Source organism: Sorex araneus, chromosome 6 (assembly GCF_027595985.1).
Source record: "Sorex araneus isolate mSorAra2 chromosome 6, mSorAra2.pri, whole genome shotgun sequence".
NCBI lineage: Eukaryota > Metazoa > Chordata > Mammalia > Eulipotyphla > Soricidae > Sorex > Sorex araneus.
In genome coordinates, this window is record NC_073307.1 from 110,020,399 (window position 1) to 110,046,776 (window position 26,378).

At 37.4% G+C, this 26,378-nt stretch overlaps 1 protein-coding gene across 1 annotated transcript in view; it reads right to left on the minus strand.

Moving 5' to 3' along the window:
* Window positions 1-26,378, minus strand: part of STK33 (serine/threonine kinase 33) — a 232,261-nt gene that overhangs the window by 16,716 nt on the left and 189,167 nt on the right. The window contains exon 12 of the mRNA XM_055142785.1: window positions 21,142-21,339. Within this exon, the coding sequence (XP_054998760.1) occupies window positions 21,142-21,339 (198 nt within the window). The remainder of the gene's footprint in view (window positions 1-21,141; window positions 21,340-26,378) is intronic.

A 26,378-nucleotide genomic window follows, 5' to 3' on the forward strand; every position in this document is an offset into this window, starting at 1 on the left:
CTGGCTTTGCTTTAGGGACCATATGGGATGCCAAGGATTGAATTCGTATAAGCCACATGCAAGACAAGAACTCTACGGGCTGTACTATTTTTCTGGCCCCATTTTATTTGTTTTTAAAAACTGCTTGTGTTCAAGGATCTCTCTGACTACTCTAATTGAAAGATATTTCCCTGTTTGATCCTAGTAGCTTAGCAGCTTAGCTAAGAGTGTTAGGTCCACTATCCTATTTCAAACTAATTTTTGAATATAAAAAGCTAGGAAGTCAAAGCTAATTTTTTCCCATTAGATATCCTCATTTTCTAGCACAACTTTTTAAAAAGCTATCCTTTCCCTCATTGAATGACTTTGAAATCTGTCAAAAATCAATTAACTGCATAATGTGGGTCTATTTCTAGACTCTCAATTTGTTTCATCGATTTATTTGTCTATTCTTACACCAATGCCACACTGTATTGATTACAGTAGTTATATAGTAAGTATTGAAATCAGTTTGTGTAACTTCTCCAGTGAGGTTCCGTGGGGTTATTTTGGTTGTGATAGAACTTACACATTTACAAATAAATTTTAAAAGTATCTTGCCAATTTCCACAAAAAAAATCAAAAGCTCCAAATTTCTGTTAGGATCACTTTAATGTTGTAAATTGATTTGGAGAAAATTGGAATCTTTACAACATCAAAATTTCCAATCTATTAACTTGATACATAGCTTCATATGGTTTTCTTTATTTTTTTGCTTTTATTTTTTACAGTGCAAACAATATAATTATCACTAGAAAACAAATACTGATACTTGAGTTCTGATGATTTAAGGTTTGACAAGATTAATTGGTATACACAAAATACTGATCTCTTACAAGTAGTATGGAACTGAAAATGCTTTTTTCTTCAATATTTTACTTTATTAAAGCACCGTGAATTACAAAGTTATTTATAGTTGTATTTTTGACGTACAATGTTCCATCACCAAACCCATCACCAGAGTCATCAACCCTCCACTAGTGTTCACCGATTCCCTTACTTACCCCCTGACCCCCAGCCCTAGTCTTCTATTTGACAGGAATGTTTTAAATTTGGTTATTAAAGTTTGGATCTTGCAATGTCAGTGTTGTTGACTTTGTGGTTTGATTATTAAGCTTTATTACTCCTTAATGTTACCAATTTACCTTGGTCCCTTGACCCTTACTCCCGTTGCTTCTATAAAAAGTGTATAGTCTCCTTTAATTTCACTCAGCAAAATTGTGAGGGCTAGTATAAATATTTTTATGCACTTTGTCAGAGCCATCACTAGTTTATTTTTACAATAACAATGAGGACATTTGTTTTCTAATTGTTCACTGTTAATAATAAAAATACAGTTAATTTTTGCATAGAGATCTGGAATAGGAGAACCTGTTTTATCTTTTGTAGATTCCTTGAGATTTTCTACATATTCAATCATGTTATAAGTAAATATGGTTTTATTCTTTCTTTCTAATGTATTTAATTATCTTTTTTAGTTGCATTGGTTCATTAGTTGAAAGCACTAGTACAATGCTGAAGTAGAAAGATGATTCTTATCTTTCTACTATCTTCAGTAAGAAAGTGGCTAATATTTGTGCCACTAAGAATTATATTAACAATTTTAATTTAAATTTTGTTTTGTTTTGTTTGTGGCCACAGTCAGTAGCGTAGAGCTTACTGCTGGCTCTGTGTTCAGGTTTCACTTTTGGCTATGCTCAAGGGCCTTCAGGCAGACCTGCTGATCAAACAAGGGTCAGTCACATGCAAGGCAAACACCCCATCTGCTGTACACTATCTCTAGCCCTTAGCACTAAAAAAATAAAATTCTTAATATGAGAAACAAGCACCCATATTTTTCAAGTCTACTGAGGGTTTTATCATTGCTTTAACAGATTATTTTGGTAACTATGTAGCTTTTATAATTAACCTACTAATATGTTGAATTACATTGGCTGATTTTTGGATGCAAATTCAAACTTTCCTGAAATATATTCCTGCAGTATATACATCATTTTGAGCATTATATATATTTTACATATTTATGAATCCAGGTTGGGTTTTCACGTTTTGGAATATTTATAAGCAATATTAACTGTTCTTATAATAATATCCCTGTCATGGTTTGGTACCAGTGTTACATTTGCCTTGTAAATGACTTGGGAAATAGTCTCAAACGTTGCTACATTTCTAATTTTGCTTTTTTAAGTATAGGAAATATTCAATTTTTAATACTTAGAAGTATTAGAAACAGCGAAATCAGTTGGGACTGGAGTTTTCTTTAGAGAAAGCTCTTTTTGAAAAAAGAATTACCTATTCATTCTTCATTGAATTACAGTGAGATGCACAGTTACGAAGTTGTTAATGACTGAGTTTCAATCATATAATGTTCTAACACCCATCCCTCCACCAGTGTACATTTCCCACCACAACGTCCCCAGTTCCCCCACCCGCTTTTTGGGGGCATTATAGTTTACAAGACAAATGTTTTTATGTTGTAAATGTATATTCCTTTACCTACTTTCAATACTCAGTTCTTGTACAGAGTGGTCATTTCTAAGTATTATTGCCATATTGGTCCTTTCTCTATTCTAACTGTCCTTTGCCCCACACACACTTGTGGCAAGCTTCCAACCATTGACCAATCCTTCTGGCTCCTGTTGAGAAGGCTCTTAATTACAGATTCATTAAAATAAATATATAATTGGGGATGGAGTGATAGTACAGCACGCAGACATTTTCTTTGTGTGCAGTCAATCCAAACTTAATCCCATATGGTCACATATGATTTCCCAGGAGTAATTCCTGAGTGCAGAGCCAGGAGTAACCCCAGAACATTGTTGGGGCTCTAAAGCCAAAACTAAATAAATGCAGAAATATTCAGATTGTCGGTTTTTTAAATGGAAGCTAAGCATTTCATATACATTTTCAAATTGATATTGTCATTCACAATATCTTTTTATCATTTTATTTCTTCTACTTCTGTTCAATATTTGCAGATTATGAGATGAAAGCTTAAGTCTTATTTTTATTACTATTGCTATGGTCAACAGAATTTTGTATTTACTCACATATTTACACTTGCTGGTGCCCTCATACCTGCTTATAGTTCAGTTCTTCCATCTGGGATTGTTTTCCTTTACTATGATTTTTTATCTTAGTATTCATTATAGCAAGGTATGCTTGTAGCAAATTTTATCACCTTTTAAATAACTCAAAAATGTTCTTTTTAATTCAATCTTTAAGTTTGGAGAAAATTATCACCATTTAGTATTTTAGATTGTTGTTTTTTGCTTTGGCTTGCTCTTAGGATTTTAAATATATCATTCCACTGTTTTCTGGATTCCATAATTCCTATAATAACTGAAATGTCACATATGTATATATATGTATACATATATATGAGAGAGAGAAGGAGAGAAGAAAAGTGCCTGCTATAGAGACAGAGTAGGGGTGTGTGGGGGGCAATGGAAGGAAAACTGGGGACACTGATGTTGGGACTTGTACAATGTACAAGTACACTTGTGGAGGGATGGGTGTTGGAACACTGTTATGACTGAAACCGAGTCATGAACAGCTTTTTAAGGGTCTATCTGTTTTAAAAAAACAAAATGCTTTTTCTTTGACAGCAACACTTTGACACCCAAACAAAAAAACTAAAATTTATGGTATTTCTCTTCATAAATAATAAACTAAGAAAAGACATTCAAAAGATTATCCCCTTCCAAATTTTTCCCCAAACACCAAATAACATGAGTCAAATTTATAAGGGAAGGGAAAGACTTATACAGTGAAAACTATAAATTTTAGCTAGGGGAAATAGAAGACACCAGAAAATGGAAAGACACTCCCTGTCCAAGGATTGGAAAAATCAACATTGACTTTATCTCTCTCTCTCTCTCTCTCTCTCTCTCTCTCTTTGGTGGTAGTGAGGAGAGACACAGCTGGCAGTTCTCAGGGTTTACTCCTTGCTCAACAATCAGGGATCACTCTGAGTAAGAGTTCAGGAGACCATAAGGGATGCCAGCAGTAGAACAGAGTTGGCCATGTGCATAGTGAGCAACCTGTCCTGTACACAATCTCTTTGGCCACAAAAGAATCAACAGTGTCAAAATGACTGTCCTACCCAAAGATTCAATGCAATGCCCATTAAAATTCAAAGACATAGAAAACACTCTACTTAAATTTGTATGGAACCACAAAACTTCCAAAAGGCAAAGAAATCTTAAGAGAGGAAGAATACGGGGCATTGTATTTCCCAACTTTCAACTATACTACAAAGCTACAATAATCAAAACTGCATGGAACTGGAAAAAAGACAGACCTACAGACCAATGGAATAGAACTGAACATCTTTAATTAAGTCCCCAGATTTATGTCATCTAATCTAAAACCAAAAAAAAGCTAGATGCATGAAGTGGAATAAGGAAAATCTTTTCAAAAATGGTGTTGGAAAAGCTGAATAGCTATATATAGAAAATAAAAACATTAGAACCATAACTTACACCATTCACTGTCACTGTCATCCTGTTGCTCATCTATTTGTTCAAGTGGGCACCAGTAATGTCTCTCATTGAGAGACTTATTGTTACTGTTTTTGGCATATCCAATACGCATGGGTAGCTTGCCAGGCTCTGCCACGCGGGCTCGATACTTTCAGTAGTTTGCCGGGCTCTCTGAGAGGGGCAGAGGAATCAAACTCGGGTCGGCCACATGAAAGGCAAAAGCCCAACTGCTGTGCTATCGCTCCAGCCTGACTTACACCATTCACAAAAGTAAATTTAAAGCAGAATAAATATCTCTAGATTAGACCAGAATACATAAAGTATATGGAGAAAACTTTCTGGCAGGAAAGTGTAAAGGAATTTTCAGCAAGATGATCACAGTGGCAAAGACAACAATAAAAATAAACAAATGGAACTGCATCAAATTAAAATGCCTCTGCACAGCAAAAGAAACTCAAGTATAATAAAAATGCCCAGCTACAGATAACCTGGTCAAAGGACCCTACTCAATGTGAGAAAATATTTACATCACACAATACATCAGATAAAAGTGAAGATATCCAAGGTCTATAAAGTATCCATGACACTGAACAACAAATAATCCAATAGCCTCATAAAAAATTGGGCGAGGAGATGAACAGACACTCTGAGAAAGAAGACATATGGATGACCACCAGGCATATATAAAAATATTCATCATCGGGGCTGGAGAGATAGCACAGCGGGTAGGGTGTTTGCCTTGCACGCGGCCGACCCGGGTTCAAATCCCAGCATCCCATATGGTCCCCTGAGCATGGCCAGGGGTAATTCCTGAGTGCAGAGCCAGGACTAACCCCTGTGCATCGCCAGGTGTGACCCAAAAAACAATATATATATATATATATTCATCATCATTAATGATTAAGGAAATGTAAACCAAAACAATACTGAGATACAATCTCACACCAGTGAGAATGGCACATATCAAGAAGTCTGGAAACAATCAGTGCTGTTGTGAGAAAAAAAAAACTCTTGTCCATTGTTGGTGGGAATGCTGTTTGACTCAGAGAAAGCAATATGAATATCTATTAAAAAATAGAACTCTTATACAACCCAGCAATATTACTTCTTGGCTTCTATATCCAAAGTACAAACCTTTAAATTCAAAAGGATATACATATACATATATGTATACATATTCATACTACATCTCCTAAGTTTGTCTTTCACTTAGTGCAAAAAACAAGATATGTAAACAACCCAAATGCCCAACTACAAATGAATAGATCAATAAATTATGGTGTATGAACACAATAAAACACTATGATGCTCTAACATAGAACAAAATCATGCAACTTTCAGTAAAATGAATAGAACTAGTGGATATAATGCTGAATGAAAGCAGTTAGGAATGAAAGGGATAGATACAGAATGTAAAACATAAAGATGCACAGCAAGGTAGCAACAACGAACAAATGGCAACATAAAGGAGAAATGACACACACAATTGAGTTGGTGGGATTTAGGGAAGTTGAAAAGGAGGAATGTTTGGGTCCTTTGGGGAAGGAGCTTGGTACACTGGTGGTATAGTAGTGATGGGTGTGGTGTTGGAATTACATGCATGAAAAACCATTATTAACTACAGAATCATAATCAATAAAGAAAAAATCTTAAAGACATTTTCTGTGTTCTAAAGAATCATAGGATAGAGTATGAGCAACCAGAGGCACTTAAAAATAGAGTGAGTTCATGAAAGGAGTAACCAGAAGAAAATCATCCTAAATTCTACTCAATTAATGATAATTGAACCAACCTGAGATCTGGGCTGCTATGAGAAAATTTGCAGTGTCTGTTCAACCAACTGTGCCATTAATTGTCTGCTAAAACAGCAACATCAATATATTTTGGAGGAAATATATAATAACTTGGCACACTATAACATTTCAAACATTAAACAATACAATGCAAAATTACTTCACAGAGATAATAATCAACAAACAGCGACCTGGAGATGACCCAGGTGGTGGGTCATCTTTGAAACTTTTTCAGCAAGATAATGGAACTAGAGGGAATCATGCAGAATGAGGTCAATCAGAAAGAAAGGGTAAATATAGAATGAATTCTCTCATATGTGGGATTTAAAGATATACAGGAAGGTAGCAACAAAGGGCCAAAGGCAACATAATGGGAAAACTGATCCACACAGCTGAATTGGTGGGGTGTTGAGGGGTGTTTTGTTTTATGTTTAAAAGTTTTAAAGCAGTTATCACAATTATCAATAGTGTAGAGAAAAATATTACTTGAGGAGAAAGTCTAAATAGAAACAAAAATGAAAAAGACCAAATGGGTATTCTAGGATAAAAATATCTGAATTAAATACTCACCAGATTTTCAAGGTCTAGAAGGAAAATAAGATAACAGAGGAAAGAATAAACCTGAAGTCAAAGCAACAAAAAGTATTCACTTAAGGAACAGATTGGCTGGGCTAGAGACAGCTCAGCAGGCCAAGGACGTGCTTTGTATGATGGCAACACAGGTTCGATACCCAGCAACAAATGGTCCCCTAAGAATTGCCAGGAGTGACTTCCAAGCACAGAGCAGAGAGTTCATCTGGAATACTGATGGTGAGGACAAAAAAATTTTTTAAAAAAGAAAAGAAAAGAAGAAATAACAGGTGTTCAGTTTAGGAGATGGCGTTCAGAGATGGAGCATATGGTTTGCATGACAGAACTATGGGTTTGATCTGTGGCATCACCTGACTTCCCCCGCCTTCTCACCCCCACCCCATGAAGCACCTCTGGAGTAATCCCTAAGCACTGACCTGGGACTAGCCTCTGAGCATCACTCAGTGTGTCCCACCCACCCAAACAAAAATAAAGAATAAATTGAAAAAAGATTAATAGAGCTTCAGGGACCTATAAAACAAAGTCAAAAAGGGGCTAGAGCAATAGCACAGCAGGTATGGCGTTTGCCTTGCACTCGACCAACCCAGGTTCGATTCCCAGCATCCCATATGGTCCCCTGAGCACTACCAGGCGTGATTCCTCAGTGCAGAGCCAGGAGTAACCCCCGAGCTTCGCCGGGTGTGACCCAAAAAGCAAAAAAAAAAAAAAAAAAGTAAAAACAAAAAGCAAAACAAAACAAAACAAAACAACAAAGTCAAATGACGCACCATATTTAGTCTCAAAAAATTAAAATTATAAAATTTTCCAAATTGGCAAGAAATAAATTTATGCATTGAATGCTTTATTGTTTAGCATATTATTTTATTTATATAAAAGATTCAGAGCAGGTAAATATGCAGAAACAAAATGTCATTAATGGTGGCCGGGAGCTGTGCAGAGGGAAGTTTGGGGAGTAACAGCTAACAGTGAGTTACTTTTTGGAATGGAAAATGGTTTATACAATATTTCCAGCAACATACTAGTATATTTTAAATTTTGAATTTTGTTATGCTAATTATGTTTTAATAAAGTTGTTATTAAAAATAGGAAAGGATCAGGTATCTAAAGTAAGATAGAACTCATGCTTTGCATGTATGAAGCTCTGGGTTTGATCCCTGACTGCCAAACAAAACAAAAAAGCAGAGGCTAACCCATGCACTTATGACCTTATTTTTATTTTGAAAACAATTTTATTATTGGTTAGGTAACATAGTTACAATAGTGTTAAAGATGACAATGATACAAATTTATAGATTCAAGATATTCAGCAAAACCCAAGCACGATAAATGTGAAGAATACATTAATGAATGCTATTACAGTGCTCAGCAATATTATTCATTATCAAACTACTGAAAACTAAGGAGAAAATCTTGAAAAAAATCAGAGAATAGTAACACATGATATATAGGGAGATAATATTTTTAATTATCTAAGCCATCAGAAAAACTGGAAGCCAAGAGGTAGTAGAACAATTCTATAACGTGTGGTCCTAAAATACTTATAATCCAGAAATCAGTAGCACTGTCGTACCGTTGTTCATTGATTTGCAAAATCAGTAAACAATAGAAATTCTTCAAAGATTAAGGCAAAATATATTTTCAAATAAAATAAACCTGAGATAATTTATTGTTAACAGAAACGTGATATAGTAAACGTAAATAAAGCTCCCCAGGCTAATGGAAAAATGACACCAAATGGAAACCTGGATTTTTAGATATTAAACAACACCAGAAATGGTGACTGTCTGAGTACATAGACAAATATTCATCTTTACTTCTTGGAAATATATATTACTATATAAAGCAAACATTTTAACACCGTTAGTAGGATTTATAGTTCCACAAACCTAATACATGCGACAATTATAGTTTAAAGTCAGGATAAAAGATGAATGGGATTCAAATGAACACATTTAGCATCAAAGCAATATTTGTTATAGCTTACCAGAATGAACAGTTTTCCATGGGGAAAAGATATGCATAGCATATCCTAGCAGCTCAGTCCCTAAGGAAACGTCAGGCTTGCGAGAACAGGGAAATTATTTGAAAGCATTCACTAATATAGTCCTTCAACTCTGAGAGTCTAGTCAAGCCTGTGGTGAAACCTAGGCCTTATACAGGAGATTCCAATAGGAATAGAAGAAGGGGCAAAAACTTCATTATTTATGAAAGTCTAGAGTCCATATGAGCAATTGACACAGCAAAAAATAACAGATTATACTACAAAATGCTATTTCAAGAAATAAAAATGACACGAGGAAATAAAGGAGCATCCCCTGCTTATTACTGGGAGAATTAACATTGTCAAAATGGCTATACTAACCAAAGTATTATACAAATCCATTGCAGTCTCTACAAGGCTACTATGACATTTTTCTAAGAAATAGATTAAACATTCCACTCCTGAAATTCATATGAAATGATAAACCTCTATGAAAAAAAAAGCTAAAGCAATCCTTGTGGGTAAAAGATGGAAGGCATCACATTCCCAACTTCAAACTGTACTACAAAGCAGTAGTAATTAAAACAGCATGGTGTTGGAATAAAGACAAACCCACATATCAACAGAATAGAGTTGAATATCCTGACACAGACCTTCAAATATATAATTACTTAATCTTTGATAAAGGAGCAATAAATATGAAGTGGAGCAAGAAAAGCCTCTTCAAGTAGTTCCGGGGAAAACTGGGCAGCCACATGCAAAAAATTTTACTCAGACCTCATTCTAACACCAGGCACAAAAGTCAGACCAAAATGGATTAAAGACCTCAACATCAGACCTGAATCCATAAGGTAGCACTGCACTGCACTGTCGTCCTATTGTTCATCGATTTGCTTGAGCGGGTGCCAGTAACGACTCTATTGTGAGACTTGCTGTTACTGTTTTTGGCATATCGAATATGCCACAGATAGCTTTCCAGGCTCTGCTTTGCGGGCAGGATACTCTTGGTAGCTTGCCAGGTTCTCTGAGAGGGATGGGGGAATCAAACCCAGTCGGCTGCTTGCGAAGCAAACGTCCTACCCGCTGTGTTATTGTTCAGTCCATCATTAAGGTATGTGAAGGAAAATGTAGGCAGAACCTCCATGACATTGAAGCTGCAGAAATCTTCAGAGATAAACCACCACTAAACAAACAAGTTGAAGCAAAAATAAACAAATGGGACTCCATTAAACTAAAAAGCTTCTGCATTTCAAAAGAAACAGTGACCAGATACAAAGACAGGCCACAGAATGGGAAAAATTATTTACCCAACAATCATTTGATAAAAGATTAATATCCAAGATATTTAAGATACTGGTAGAACTTTACCAGAAAAAAATATGGTACATCTACAAAATGGAACTGTCACTGTCACTGTCATCCCATTGCTCATCGATTTGCTCGAGCAGGCACCAGTAATGTCTCCATTGTGAGACTTGTTGTTACTGGTTTTGGCATACTGAATACGCCATGGGTAGCTTGACAGACTCTGTCGTGCGGGAGAGACACTCTTGGTAGCTTGCCGGGCTCTCCAAGAGGGGCGGAAGAATTGAACCTGGGTCGGCCGCATGCAAGGCAAACGCCCTACCCGCTGTGCTACTGCTCCAGCCCACAAAATGGAAGCGATGCAAAAAATGGGGAGAAGAAATGAACAGAAACTTCTTAAAGAAGAAATACAAATGGTCAAAAGGCACATGGAAAATGCTCTATACCACTAATAATGGACTGGAGCGATAGCACAGTGGGTAGGGTGTATTTCTTGCATGCGGCTAACCCAGATTCGATTCCTCCGTCCCTCTCAGAGAGCCTGGCAAGCTACCTAGAGTATCTCACCCGCAAGGTAGAGCCTGGCAAGCTCCTTGTGGCGTGTTCAATATGCCAAAAACAGTAACAACAAGTCTCACAATGGAGACGTTACTGATGCCTGTTCAAGCAACTGGATGAACAACAGGACAACAATGCTACAGTGCTACCACTAATAATCAGGGAGATGGAATTAAAAACAATGAGATACTATTTCAAGATACCACAGAGACTAGCACACATCAAAAAAGAACAAGAACAACCTGTGCTGGTGTGCATGCAGGGAGAAAGAAGCTCTCATTCTTTGTTGGTCAGAATGCCAGCTGGCACAGCCTTTTGGAAAACAATGTGGCAATTTCTCAAAAAACTAGAAATTGAGCTTCTGTATGACCCAGCACTATCACTTCTGTGAATATACCTTGGGAGTCTCAAGACGCACAGCAGAAATGCCATCTGCATCTCTATGTTCATTGCAGCATTATTCACAATTGCCAGAATCTGGAAACAACCTGAGTGCCCAAGAACAAATGACTTAATAACAAAACTATGGTACATCTACAAAATGGAAACTACGCAGCCATCAGGAAAAGTTAAGTCATGAAATTTGCTTATAAATGGATGGACATGGAGAGTAGCATGCTGAGTGAAATGAGACAGAAGGAGAGGGACAGATATAGAATGACTGCACTCATTTGCCTGATATAAAAAAGAAAAAAAGTATGAGACTAATATCCAAGGACAGTAGAGACAAGGGCCAGGAGCACTGGTCCACTGTTGGAAGCTTGCCACAAATAGAGGGGGCAGTTAGGATAGCGAAGGAACTACCATAACAATGACAGTTGGAAATGACCACTCCGGACAAGAATTGAGTGCTGAGATTAGTTGAAGGGATAGGCATGATAACGTGTAAGTACCTGCATTGCAAACCATAATGCCAGATGGATCGAGAGAGAGAGAGAGAGAGAGAGAGAGAGAGAGAGAGAGAGAGAAGAAAAGTGCCTATCACAGAGGTTGGGTTGGGAAATGGGATTTGGGGGATGGCGTGGTTGCAGTAGGGAAACTGGGGACATTGGTAATAGGAAATGTATACTGTTGAAGGGATGGGTGTTGGAATACTGTATGACTGAAACCCAATAAAGAACAACTATGTGATTTGATAAAAAATATAAAAGTGGACACTCAACAATCACAGCCATGCTTCTGGCTCGACTCCACTGCTCCACTGCCTCATCCAGGAATTAACCTGTTAAAAAAACTCATGAATGCAGGTTTATTTATTTATTCTATTTTATTGATTCGCCATGAGATCTAGTTACAAGCTTTCATGTTTGAATTACAATCACACAATGATCAAACACCCATCCCTCCACCAGTGCACATTCCCCACCACCAGTCTCCCCAGTATACCCCCACCTTTCCCACCCTCCCACTACTTCCATGGCAGACAATATTCCCCATACTATCTCTCTACTTTTGGTGAATGAAGGTTTTTGTGAGTGAAATCTCCAGGCTTTCACAAGTCAGGGATGGGTTACCTCCCCCATCTCCCTGTATTCCTGGAGCCCTGGCAGCCACTCACATGCTCCAAAGCTGCTATCTAGTTAAAAATTTCACTCCAGGGGCTGGAGCAATGGTACATGGGGTAGGGCATTTGTCTTGCACGCGGCTGACCCAGGTTCGATTCCCAGCATTCCATATGGTCCACTGAGCACTGCTAGGAGTAACCCCTGTGCATCGCTGAATGTGACCCAAAACGCAAGAAAAAAAAATTCACTCCAGCTATATAATCCTGTTAAAAATTCTGGACTTTGTAGAGTTACATCTCAAGCTCTACAATACTGATAAACCAGTAGTAGCACACCAGATTGAGTAAGATATAATGTAGAAGGCAACCAATCTCGATTAACAAAATATAAACGCAGAATGCTTAACTTGTAAAAATATCTTAGTAATCTTCATGGTGAGGCAATCTTTACTAACTTTCTTTTAAGGAAAGATTTTTTAATCTTTTTTAGCAAATTGTTTATAAAAAGCAATATAAAATAAATTATTGAGGACCTGTTATGTGAAAAGGCTTAAGGGGTGGTTGGGAAAACTGGAGATAATGGTAGTGGGAAGGTTCAATGGCGATGGGATTGGTGTTGGAATCCTGAATTTCTGTAACTAAACTGATGACTTACAAAAGTTATAAAAATTTAAAAATAAAGAAGAAAAAAGAAAATAAGAAAAAAAGGAGAAAAAATGAAGAGCAAATTAAACAGGTTAGGATTCATGTTAGTTATACCTGAATTTGTACCTGAATTAGTAAGCTATTGAAGCAGTTAGGTCTCTGTGTTTTGAAGTTTGCCAGCGATCAGTAGGCATACCCACAGAATCATACAGTTGTACTCAAGACTATGATTTATTTCAGAGCAACATTGCAAAGTACAATCAGTGACAGGAAAATGCACTTGAGGCAAAGTCCAGTAGAAAACAGGTTCAAGTGTCAACTTGTCCTTTTCTAGGCATCACAAGAGATGCAATTAATAACCCAAGCAACAAGTTGTGACAACACATGTAAATGCTGCCAATCAAGGAAGTTCTTAGAAACAGCACCACGGATTGTACTGGGAGCTAGTGATACAGGCAGCCTCTGCCTTGCACTTGCCAGAATGAAAACAGATGGTCAGCGTAACCTACAGTTACCATAAAGATTAAAAAACAATGAATCATTTTAGACAGCTAATAGTAACAATCCTCCCCAAATCTACATTTCCAGAAGTTAACTAAGGACTTTCCAACTTTGCAAGCTTTTAAGGCTATCAGGACTGGTATGTTAAGTCTTTTCTGTACAATTACATACAACTGCAAAAGCTCCAGTATCTTATAACAATAAATACTAATTTATTTGTTATCGGTAAATTTTGGTTTAAGATAGGCTACACATCACGCTTTATATTAGTGTTAGTTCTATTCCACAAATCTGCATAATTCTGGAACCAGAGTTCTCTGCAGACCTACTCTTACCGCAGACTTTAGAAATGCAAAAAAATAAGCCAAGTCATTGTAGCTGCTTTGACAGTCTCTGCTAACATCACATCCCTTATGATCCAAAAGCTAAAGTAAGCTAAGAACATTAATGGCAAGAAAATACCTTCTATCTGTTCTGAAGGGAAAATGGCAAAGTCACAAGCAAAAAATTATGAATGCATAAATCCCTTACACAGAGGGATTAAAGAATCAGGAAAAGAAATCCAACCTATCACAGTACCCACATACTACGAAACTCAAAGGATGTGTAGGTTGGACATAGCACCTTTGAAAATGATACTCCTGCGGGGGAAGGTGTTACCGGCATGCTCTCCGCCCAGATGAGATCCGGAGCAGTCGTGCATCACACAGCCCCTCTGCTCCTTAAAGGCTATGATCCGGGAGGTCTACTAACCCATTTTGGCACCCCGTGGCTTCTGATAGAGATGCATCTAGACTGTGAACTGAGCTACAACCCCGTGCCGCCTGGGGAGGGGGAAGGATTTTCTCTCTCAACATTTTCTTTCTACGGGAAAGATAGCAACTGCGGCAGCGGCAGCGGCAGCAGCAACGCCCATGTGGCGTCCGCCATCTTCTAGAACTCACAACCCAGAGGTATGAGCTTGCAGTGACGTGGCACGCAAGAGATCATGGGATGGGGGTGTTACCGGCATGCTCTGCCAGATGAGATCTGGAGCAGCTGCGCATGACACGGGCCCCTCTGCTCCTAAAAAACTAGGATCCGGGAGGTCTACTAACCCATTTTGGCACCCCGCGGCTTCTTATAGAAATGCATCTAGACTGTGAACTGAGCTAAAATAACAGAAATCCAAAACCGCATGGCTGCTATTGTGGCCGCATGAACTCATATAATCTTCATTCTCAGCAATGGAAAACAAATTATCAAATGATGCCTTTTCAGCTGGTTTGATTGTTAGGGGAAAATTCCAAATAATAATAGTGAGTTCTCTGTTGAAATATTGAATGCATTCAAAGTATAGAGAGAATAAAGTGAAGATCATTAGCCACTCAGGTGGGGGGTGGATGTGGGAGGGGGGTATATGGGGGTTCTTGGTGGTGGAACATGTGCATTGGTGAAGGGATGGGGGTTTGATCATTATATGACTGAGACTTAAACCTGAAAGCTTTGTAACTTTTGTCACGGTGATTCAATAAAATATTTTTTTTAAAAGAAGAAAATGATACTCCTTAGCTTGTTAAATAGTTTATTTTCACACCTATACCAAAGTAGCCTTGAAGCAGGTAGAAAGAAAGAAAAAAGAAAAGAAAGAAAGAAAGAAAGAAAGAAAGAAAGAAAGAAAGAAAGAAAGAAAGAAAGAAAGAAAGAAAGAAAGAGAGAAAGAAAGAGAGAGAGAGAAAGAAAGAAAGAAAGAAAGAAAGAAAGAAAGAAAGAAAGAAAGAAAGAAAGAAAGAAAGAAAGAAAGAAAGAAAGAAAGAAAGAAAGGGAAAGAAAGGAAGGGAGGAAGAGAAAGGAAGAAGAGAGGGGGAGAAAGAAAGAAAGAGGAAGAAGAGGGGGGAGAAAGAAAGAAAGAAAGAAAGAAAGAAAGAAAGAAAGAAAGAAAGAAAGAAAGAAAGAAAGAAAGAAAAGAAAATAGAGAAAATAAGGACCAAGATACTTGCTCAAGCTTTGCAACTTTGCCTAAAAGTGGCAAAGCCAAAAGATGAATCCTGACAGCTTCAGTCTGAAGTTTGTGCTTTTAGCCATCAAGATACTTTAAGCGCAGTGTTTTGAAATATGTACCATATATTCAGTATTGGAGAATAAAGGTGTAGCAAAATTGTGGAAGCACCACCAAATATGTACAGGACTCATAAAAAGTAAGGGTAGGAGATCTGTCAAGAGCAAAACTGTTTATCCCACACAAATAAAATACTACTAAAATTATTTTTTCACATAAAATCCCATCTATACACACCACAATCAACTATTTCCTTTCAATGTTATTTCAATTAAAAAATTATCTTTGAAACACATAAATATGTTTAATTGATTAAAGTAACTTTTTTTTCAAAGTCTGTCTTTCTCGTGTCAAGCCTAGATTAAATGTTGGCTATGTATATATATGTAGATATTAATCTACTATAACAATCATGATTAATACAAGAAAGTTAAACATCACAAAACCTTCTATTTTCATAAGCAAATATATTCAATAGTGTGTTAGGCACTTTATTATTACTTTCCAACATCCATTTCATCTTTTTTGTAGTATTTATTTTTGCTTGGGGCCACACCCAGTAATGCTCAGGGGTTACTCCTGGCTCTGCACTGAGGAATTACTCCTGGTGGTGCTTGGGGGACCATATGGGATGCTGGGGATTGAACCTGGGTCAGCCACGTTCAAGGCAAATGCCCTACCCTCTGTACTATCTCTCCGGCCCTACTTTAATTACCATAAATTTCTCCGTTAGGAAAAACAGAACCTTTTTATGCAAATACATGTCTAACACATCCAGAGTTTCTTAGCCCCTTCCTCCATAACTATAAGAAAGAATTTTAATTGGACATTCATTTCTATTCAGTTGTTTTCCGAGTTTAATAAATAATCAAAGTATTATGGCACTTACTAGAATTCACTGAGAAACATTAAAAGGAATATTACACACTAAGCAATAGTCTGCTGAATCAAATTAGAATGAGAAGCTTAAAGTCTTAAAGTCTTGATTTTTCCTGATAAAAGATTAAGAACCAACTGAAGAGAATTTAAAAGGTTGCTAATAACACAAATATTAACTATATGAAATATCGACTTGTAAAATGGAAGACATATATGAGAACATTTAAAAAATATTTTATCTGAGGTAATTTTTGTATGCTTTTTTTGCATTTAGTAAGTAGTGCAGGAAACCAGGTGTGTGGGACCCGAGACTGAGATCTCCAAGCCTGCTTGGATTAGGACTGGGTCTCTCCCACCCAGCTCCCCCATTTTCCAATAGCTAGGTGGTCACACCCAGAAAGTGCCCCAGAGCCATGTAATCCCATCAACAGCCAACATCTAGAGACTATGAAACCAAGCTCCCAGAAGTGACCCCTTGATACCTTATAGCTTAGTTCCCCCTCTCCGAGAACCTGGAAAGCTACCGAGAGTTTCCTGCCCGCACAGCAGAGCAGAGCCTGGCAAGCTCCCCGTGCTATATTCATATGCCAAAAACAGTAACAATGATAGGTCCCATTCCCCTGACCCTGAAGAGCCTTTAATGTGGCACCGTTGGGAAGGACGAGTCAAGAGAGATTGCTAAAATCTCAGGGCTAGGACGAATGGAGACATGTTACTGGACCTGCTCGAGCAAATCGATGATCAACAGGATGACAGTGACAGTGACAGTGATTATAACTGAGATAATATATTTGTAAGTGCTGACATACATGGTCTTGGTGCACACAGTTACCTCACTTCACCACCACCAAAGAGAAAATTGCTTTCATCCCCAAGCACATGATTACCTGAGACAGGCTAAAAGTTGGGGATAGAAAGGTGAAGAAAAGGGACATCACCAAATGCCAACAATTTGGAACCAAATTTGTGCTATACGATGAACAATGAGATAATATTGGCTGCATTTTTCCATAATGTCCTGGGCATTTAGAACTGAGTAGCTTAGGTCAAGATGAAGGTGCTTAGTTCGAGCATATTTATTTCTAATAAATCTTCACTTTTCCTACTAGATTTACAAGAGCCCTGCCAACTTAGCAAAAAGTTGTTTTTTTTTGGGAAACATCAAATCAGGTGTTTTCTGTGGATCTGTGAGATTGTCAAGAGGGAAAAATGAAAATTCTATGAGAGGCCAGGAGACAGTACAGCAGTTAGGGTACCTATTTCGCATATGCCGTAGCAGGGTTTGATCCCTAGCACCACATGGCAGGGTATATGTGCAGCTTGAAGGATCAAAGCAGCATATCATCATTGAATCCTTCAGTAGAACCTATGACCTGATTGCCTGCGAATTGCATGTGGGCCTTGGGTACTCTATATACCGAGGGAGCACCCCCACCAGAATGATCAGGCCAGGAGTAAGCTTTGAGAACAGCCAGGTGTGACCAAAAAAAAAAAAAAAGATGAAAGAAAAAAAGAAAAAGACAATACAATGATAAATTCAAAATGCTGGGAGATTTCAATTGAAATTATAGCCAAATTCCAAATATTTAAATGAAGACCCATATACATTTTCTTAATTTAGTGCATACAAATTATTTATATATAATCACAACAAATTAACCATGTAATCTAACTTTAATTAATAAAAATTTTTCCCATGGGAAAATTACAGTGTTTATAGAATAATTTTAATAAAATTAAAATCTCATTCTTAGGAACATTAATTATAGTGTGACTCCTGTGTAGATTTAAGAGTAAATGGCCAATCTTATTTTTGAAGTGAAGCTATTACTTTAGAACTTTTAGTACTGCGTTTACTGTTAATGGAGATTTGCAAGAAAACAACAACAACAAAATACCCAAGTAATTTCTTAGTATAAAATCAACTTTAATATATGCAACAAAATAACATTTATTTATAAACATTCATCAAAAACAACTTAATATGTCAAATGTATAAAAAGTCTTTTTTATGGTATAACCTTTTCAAAAATTAAAAAAAAATAAGATAAGGTATTTCTCCGAACATGATGCCACTTAGTACCTCTATTGCAAACCACAGCACCCAAAAGGAGAGAGATCGAGAGCAAAAGGGAATGCCCTGCCACAGAAGCGGGACAGGGTGGGGGAACAAGATGTGGGTGGGGAGGCATACTGGGATCATTGGTGGTGGAGAAGGGGCACTGGTGGAGGGATGAGTATTCGATCATTGTATGATTGAAATGTAACCACGAAAGTTTGTAACTCTGTAACTATACCTCACAGGGATCCATTAAAAATAAATAAATAAATAATAACAACAACAACAATAATAATAAAGATAAGGTATTTTTCTCACAATGTCATAGCTAAAACTTAAGCAGCAAAAGTTTCTTGGAGAACCTCTATGACAAACTACTATCCATCTTAGAATTCTTGCTAAGGTTTTTCTAATAAGTAGCTTTCCAGAGCCGGCATGTATGTACCAAATGACTGGGAGATACGGTTTACTATTCATGGTCCAACTATTACAGGTAAGCCTAGTTGTGAAAGGTTCCTCCTGTTGATGAGTAGAAATCTATATTCTTATACTTCTAGCAGCTACAAATACCTCCAATTCTAATTCCTCTTTTCCATCGTTGGAGGTCGCAAGTCCCACACTGTGTGGCTTGCAGGGAAGGAGGTGGCGATGTAAAAAGCACAGCGGAAAAATGGAAAAATATATTATAGACAACTAATCATATGTTCCACAAGAATATTTTATATCAGATCTCATGACAACCTTAGCTATGATTCAAGATGACAAAAGCGTGCCTAGGCATGTACTTATATATATGTATACATATTGGTATGTATGTATATAAAAATGAAAATATTTGTGTGGAGGGCATGTGTACGTGTGAGAGCATGTGTATTATTGTGTATATGTATATAAAATGTCCAGCTCATTAAAGAACATTCTTGGAATTATGTTCAGTAAAGAAATACAAACAAGAATTTTTAGTGATTTTTAGAATTTAAAATTTAATTTAAAATTCAGCAATTTTGTTGATAATTCGTAATAACTGTTAAAATAGATCAGTGATAACTTGTTACTAATAATTTTTTTCCGAAAGTTACACTAGCTTTCTTGAGTTTTTTGTTGTTTTGACTACTGGCTATGTTCATTTAAAAAAATATTTATTTTAAGTGCTTTTATTAGAAAGAGAAATTTTAAAAATTTATTTATTTTATTAAAGCACTTGATTTACAAAGTTATTCAGAGTTGAATTTTAGGCATACAATGTTTCAGTACCAGTCTCACCACCAGTGTCGACTTCCCTCCACCAATGTTCCCAGGTTCCCTCCCAAAACCCCACCCCTTGTCCCAGCCTTTCATCTTGGCAGGCACCTTTAGAAGTTTAGTTATTAAAGTGTGGGTCTCATAATTTCAGTGTTGTTGACTCAAGGGTTTGGATATTTAATGATCATTCCTTGACACCACCCATGTACCTAGGTCCCCTTGACACCTGCTCCCCATGGCTTCTCATCTCTTCTCCTTCCCCCTCTACTCTATTTCTTTCACTCCCCTCTCTATGATCTGAGGCCCAGGGTGATCTAGGCATCCTCCCTTTAAACCACTGCATTCCCACAGCCACTCATTCAAAATCGGATTTTTAAGATTTCTAATTTTCTTTTTGTGCCGCACCAGCTGTGCTCTGAGCTTACTCCTGCTCTGTACTCAAGAATTACTCTTGGTGGGGCTTGGGGTACCACATGGGTGCTGGGGATTTTAACCTGGGTTTGCCACATGCAAGGCAAGAGTATGTCATGGCTGCTCTAAATATTGCAGAAACTGTTAACAGACTAGAGAGGACAAAGGGGATTTAATAAACTTGTCTATATTGTAGAAATAGGATTATTTAAAAAACATCTTAATAAATAAATGTTAAGCTTAGTGAATAGTAATTGGCTATCAGATGAAATTCCCAGTGCATAAAAATCAAACAAAAGACCTTTTGACTAGATTCCTTTCTGCAGGTGTTGGACAAGAGCCTTAGCGTGAAAGGGTACGGTTTCAATGCTACACTCTCCTGGGTGAGGCCAAGTAGTGACCATCTCAGTCCCTCTCTCACTCAGTTTATTTTTAGGCTTTCCAGAGAATGAAAAAATAGCAACTTCTCACTAATGTCTCAGTAACCCAGAAGTGAACACAGTCACCACTAGTAGTAGGATATTTAATTATCAAAGACCAAAAAAAACAAAACCACATTCTTATCTAATGTGCTAAAATGATAAAATTTATAAAGAACTTGCTATCGTAAAATTAGGAGCAAATAACTTGATAAAGTATTGTCTTTTTCTTGGTAATTAATAAGCCCATTTTAAAGTGTATAGTCTGATAAATCACAAAAAGGATTAACTTTGGCCATGGACTAAATCTATCATACCATCTGTTTTTTGTAAGCAAAGTTCTGCTGAAACAGAATCATATTCATTTACTGTTGATGGCTATTATCATGCTATTGCATCACACTTGAAACTATATAACGGAGACTATAGCGAGACTACTGTGGCCCACAGAAAAGAAAATATTTACTGTCTGTTCCCTCACTGTATCTTTTTTAAGATTAAAATGTACTAATTTGGGATATTAAGAAAAACATTAAAGTCACATTGTTAAATCATGAGTCTGGAGGAGAGGCTTGGCTAATTTTACAGAGAGGACCATACAAATGGTTTCCCTTACAAGCCAACATCAAAAGAAACAGTGTTTCTCCCCCAAACCCTTTAAAATGTTAACAATGTATTTTACCCTTTAGAGAAATGAAATAACTTCTTCCTACCTGATTAGCCTCCTCTTCATTTGTAGGACTAATGATATTACTGTAATTTCCTTTGATTTGGTCACTTCCTGATTGTTCTTGAATAGGATAGTAACTCTTTTCATCTGTTATGTTTTCATCATCACTTTCTGGGCGATTTTTCCACTCCTTCATCATTTCTAACACATTGCTCCGTTTCATTGAAGCAGGTATTTTACCCTAAACAATGAATTTTGGTGTTAAAAAAAGTAGAAAATTTGAAAGCGTTTCACATATTTTACTATTATATTTCTATAAATTCAGTAAGTTACATGGAAAAATGACAACACTGGACAAGAGCTAAACTTCTGAATGCCTTTGGAGCACACTCCTAGTACTGACATGACTCACACATCTGGATGAGCCTGGCAAGCTACCCGTGGCATATTTGATATGCCAAAATTAGTATCAACAAGTCTCACAATGGAGATGTTACTGGTGCCCGCTCGAGCAAATCAATGAGCAACGGGATGACAGTGATATATCAATTTATGGGGAGATACTCAAAGTTGAAAGAATAATGCAGCATGCTTATGCAAAGAAACTAGGCAGAGCAGTTTCCTGAATCCAAAGGCCCCCAAAACATAAAATGGCTTTCTTTAAATAACATTCCCAAAGTCTAATTAGGTCTAACTCTATGGCAAAACCTATATAATATTAAAATGTCTAAGTAAAAAATTCTGAATTCAGTTAAGTCCAAGAATAAAGGTATTTGATTTGAAAGCTGTTAGTTGACTACTATATCGTATTAAAATTGATCATCTTTTACTGCTTACTTTTTAAAAAAATGATATTCCATTTAATATGCTAAGAAATACATGAATATTGTCTCATGATTTGTGATAGACTGGACATATCATTAAATTAATTTTTTTTAATTTAAAAATTTTACTTAAAAAATAAATTTTTTTCGTCCTAATTCTGACTAGTAGAGAAATGTTGGCTAAGAAGTTTGGATCTGGTAGAAAAATAACTAGAATTGAAACAAAGAGACTGAAAAAGATATAATAAATGGGGGAAAATACCACACACTCTAAACTTAACAAAGGGTTAATATCTATGATATAAAAAGAATTCATAAAACTTAACAACAACAGAAACCAAACAACCCTGCCAACAAATTGGGGCAGGAAGGAGAGCTGGAGATTTCTCCAGAAAGACATATAGAGGGCCAGCAAAAAAAAAAAAAAAAAGCTCATCATTACTAATGATGATGATGATGATAACATTTACTAATAAACAGAGAAATGCAAATCAAACCAATGAATTATTATCTCACACCAGTAAGAATGGGCTGGAGCGATAGCACAACGGTTGGGCATTCACCTTTCACGCGGCCAACCCGTGTTCGATTCCTCCGCCCCTCTCGGAGAGCCTGGCAAGCTACCGAGAGTATCGAGCCCGCACAGCAGAGCCTGGCAAGCTACCCGTGCGTATTGGATATGCCAAAAACAGTAACAATAAGTCTCTCAATGAGAGACGTTACTGGTGCCCGCTCAAACGAATCGATGAGCAAGGGGATGACAGTGACAGTGATCAGTAAGAATGGTCAATATGAAAACAGAAAATGAAATGAAAATGAAAACAAGTGCTGGTGAGGATGTAGAGATAAAAAAAATTCCTTACTTATTGCTGTTGGGCATATAAACTGTTCAGCCTCTATGGAAAACATTATGAAAACTTATTTAAAGAATCAGAAATGGAACTTTTATGAGATGCAGCAGTTCAACTCCAAGGTATCTACCCTAAGAATACAAAAAAAATAAAACACTGCAGAGCTGTTTATAATAGCTAAGAGCTAGAAATAAATCAAGTACCTAATTTCCCCGGGAATTTGCCAAAAAAAAAAAAAAGAATTCAAGTGCAGCAAAAAAATTTACAGGTGATAATTGCTGTAAATGAAATTTGAATCTAACATAGAGGTAGTGAATCTAACATAGAGGTAGTAAAAGAAGAAATAACAGGTCGTGGGAATATTGGTAGGACATTCCCATATGGTAATTTTACAAAATAAATCTTAGAGAAGCTAGAGAGTCTCCTGTCCCCGCGCCTGGCTGTCTACACTGAAGTACCTCAGAGAGGGGCAGATTGAGTTTCCCTCTCTGCCCTAAGCAGAGCCCGGCAGCCAAAAACCTTCAGAACCCAGCCACAGCCATGCTCAAGGCCACTCTCCACACACTCAGATGAGCCTCACGCATGAAGGAACCAGCAGAGGAACCCAGGTATGCGGGACCGTGGCTGAGAACTCTAAGCCTGCTCACATAAGGACTGGGCCTCCTCCACCCAGATCCCCAGTTATCTAGTAGCTTGGCCACACCCACGAACTGCCCCGGCTCTGTGTAATCTCATCAACAGCCAAGATCCAGAGACTATAAAACAGCTCCCGTAAGAGACTGATGCAGAATCTTGCCTGGCAGAGCCTGGCAAGCTACCCGTGGTGTATTCTATATGCAAAAAACAGTAACAATAATGGGCCTCATTCCTCTGGCCCTGAACGCTATAGGGACAAATGGAGATGTTACTAGTGCCCGCTCAAATAAATCGATGAGCAACAGGACAACAGTGACATGATACAGTGAACTCTTAGAGAGAATCTACATAAGTAAGCAAAAGAATCAAGCACAGGCAAACTTATCAACACAAATGAAGAAACTGGTGAACATGCCTCTAACAAAGTGATACACATACATTACCATTTCAATAATTTTCAAATATTTCGCAACATTAAAAGTCCAAAGAATAAAATATGGAATTAAGACTATACTTGATTCACTTTACCCTCAAAGGCACTTCAGATGATTCTGGGTTTCTGCTGCCCTACACGGTGCTATCCACATTGTTGTGTTCATCTCCTCCTATACATCTGCTGATTCCTCTTGGGAACTTTCTTAAGAGTGAAATTTCTTGGTTGCAGATTATGTAAATTATAGCTTTACAAGATAACATTAGATGTTTTCCCCAAAGTAGTTGCACAAATAATGCTCCCAACAGCAATTACTAAGAAATGGTTTTTAATCATAGCCTTTCCAAAAAATATTACTGTCAGACTTTTTTACTTTCCCTGGGGTCATGGCCTGCAGTTCCCCGAAGATTATTGCAATTGAACATCTTATCATGTTTATTAGCCAGCCGTGGGTCCTCTTTTGTGAAATGCATGATCCTGTCTACTACCCATTTCTATTAGGTTGTCTGTCTTTGTGTTGGTTAGTAATGGTCACCTGAACTTCATGACATTAACCCTTTGTTGATTATTTGGATTACAAGATGTCTTTTTTCAGTTCATAACAATCAACTTTCCCTAAACTACTTTATGAACAGAATTTCTTAAGATCAGTGTAAATGAAATTATCCATCATTTCTTTCATTGTAATGCCTTTGATATCTTGCTAATCAAGCACTTTTAACACACTCCAAAAGATACTGACCTACATTTTCTACTAAAAGTTTCAGTTTTTAGTATATGAGTCCTTAATTCATTTGGAGTGGTTGCTTCTTATCTATGATTTGACAGCAATACAATAGCACTTTTTCTAAATGGATATTCACTTATTTCAGGTCCATTTATTGGATAACCCCTCTCCATTCCTCACTAATATGCTACAGTACTAACATTATAGAAGTTCCTATTTATCTACTGGTCAATTTTCTTTACTATACCATTAACACACTGTTAATTAAAACATGGTCATAATTCTTAATGTCTGGTAGGGCAAAACATTGAAAGATGCCTTGCTTATTTTTATACTTTATGCTTCCTTATAAATTTTGGGATTGTCAGTTGGGAGAGTCACCATAAACAAGTCAGACCAGTGAGCCTCTCACATTAGAACCAGGTTTTTGTCTACAGAGCAGTCCTGCAACATCCTCAGCGGCAACATCTCTCGTACTTCCAGGGAACCTGTAAGCCACTGAAAAGTAAGTTAACACGGACAAGCAGTGCCCTGGTCTTTGTCTTGGTCTTCTTCACTGTGGATATGAGAAGCACCTTGCTGAGGGGTGTAGGTAGGACACACTTTGTGTAGAATAAGATGAAAGGACTCACATTCCTCTAGACCCCGCGAGCAACAACTACCCTGAGCCCTGGATAGTCCATGTAACGGCTGCCAGGAGTTTGGATCATATGTCATGTCTTAGTCATTGAAGGAGCAAGGAAGAAATTTTGCAAGGTGAGAGCAGCAGAAGTACAAATGTTTATGTCTCATTTCTGGTGTGAAGCATCAGACCTAGTACCCTTGCCAGGTCCAAAGAGATAGCATAGCAGGTTGGGCACTTGGTTGCACGCGACTATCCCAGGTTCAATCTCTGGTATCCCATATGGTACCCTGAGAATTGCCAGGAGTGATTCCTGAGTGCAGAGCCAGGAGTTACTCCTGAGCAACACCAGGTGCGGCCTCAAAACAAAACCAAGAGATTTGGGACCAGGGGATGAGAGGCAGTAGAGTGAAATGCTCATCTGAACACATACTTGACTTACAGACTTCACTGATATGTGGTTACAAACAGATGAACTAAATAGAACAAAAACAAACTTTTGTGATGATCTGAATAAAAGGGGGGGAATGGGTAAATTGGGACAAAGATGAAGATTATACAGTGAAAAATAAAAATAAAATTGGACTTTTAGTGAGTGAACTTAATGTAGTCTTTATATATGTTGATTTTCAAGGGTGCACACGAGAAATGCATGTAATTTATAAACATGTATTATACAGTGTTAGGGCTGGAGCGATAGCACAGCAGGTAGGGCATTTGTCTTATACACTGCTGACCCGGGTTCAATTCCTCCATCCCTCTCAGAGAACCTGGCAAGCTACCAAGAGTATCCTGCCCACAGGGCAGAGCCTGGCAAGCTACTCGTGGCGTATTCAATATGCCAAAAATAGTAACAAGTCTCACAATGGAGACCTTACTGTTGCCCGCTCGAGCAAATCGATGAGCAATGGGATGACTGTGACTGTGACTATATTAGATGTGTATGTCAATATGAATAGGTCATTTTTTTTTGGCCCAGCAGTACTCCTGGCTCTGCACTCAGGGCTCACTCTTTGCAAGCTCGAGGGACGATATGGATGGTGGGATCAAACCTAGAACCACTGCATGCAAGGCAAGCTTTCTACCCACTGTACTCTTGCTCTGACCCTAGAGAAATAAATTTTTATGTCTACTGCTCCATGTTTATGGTATGTGTCTACATTTACTTTAATCATCTTCAAAGATAT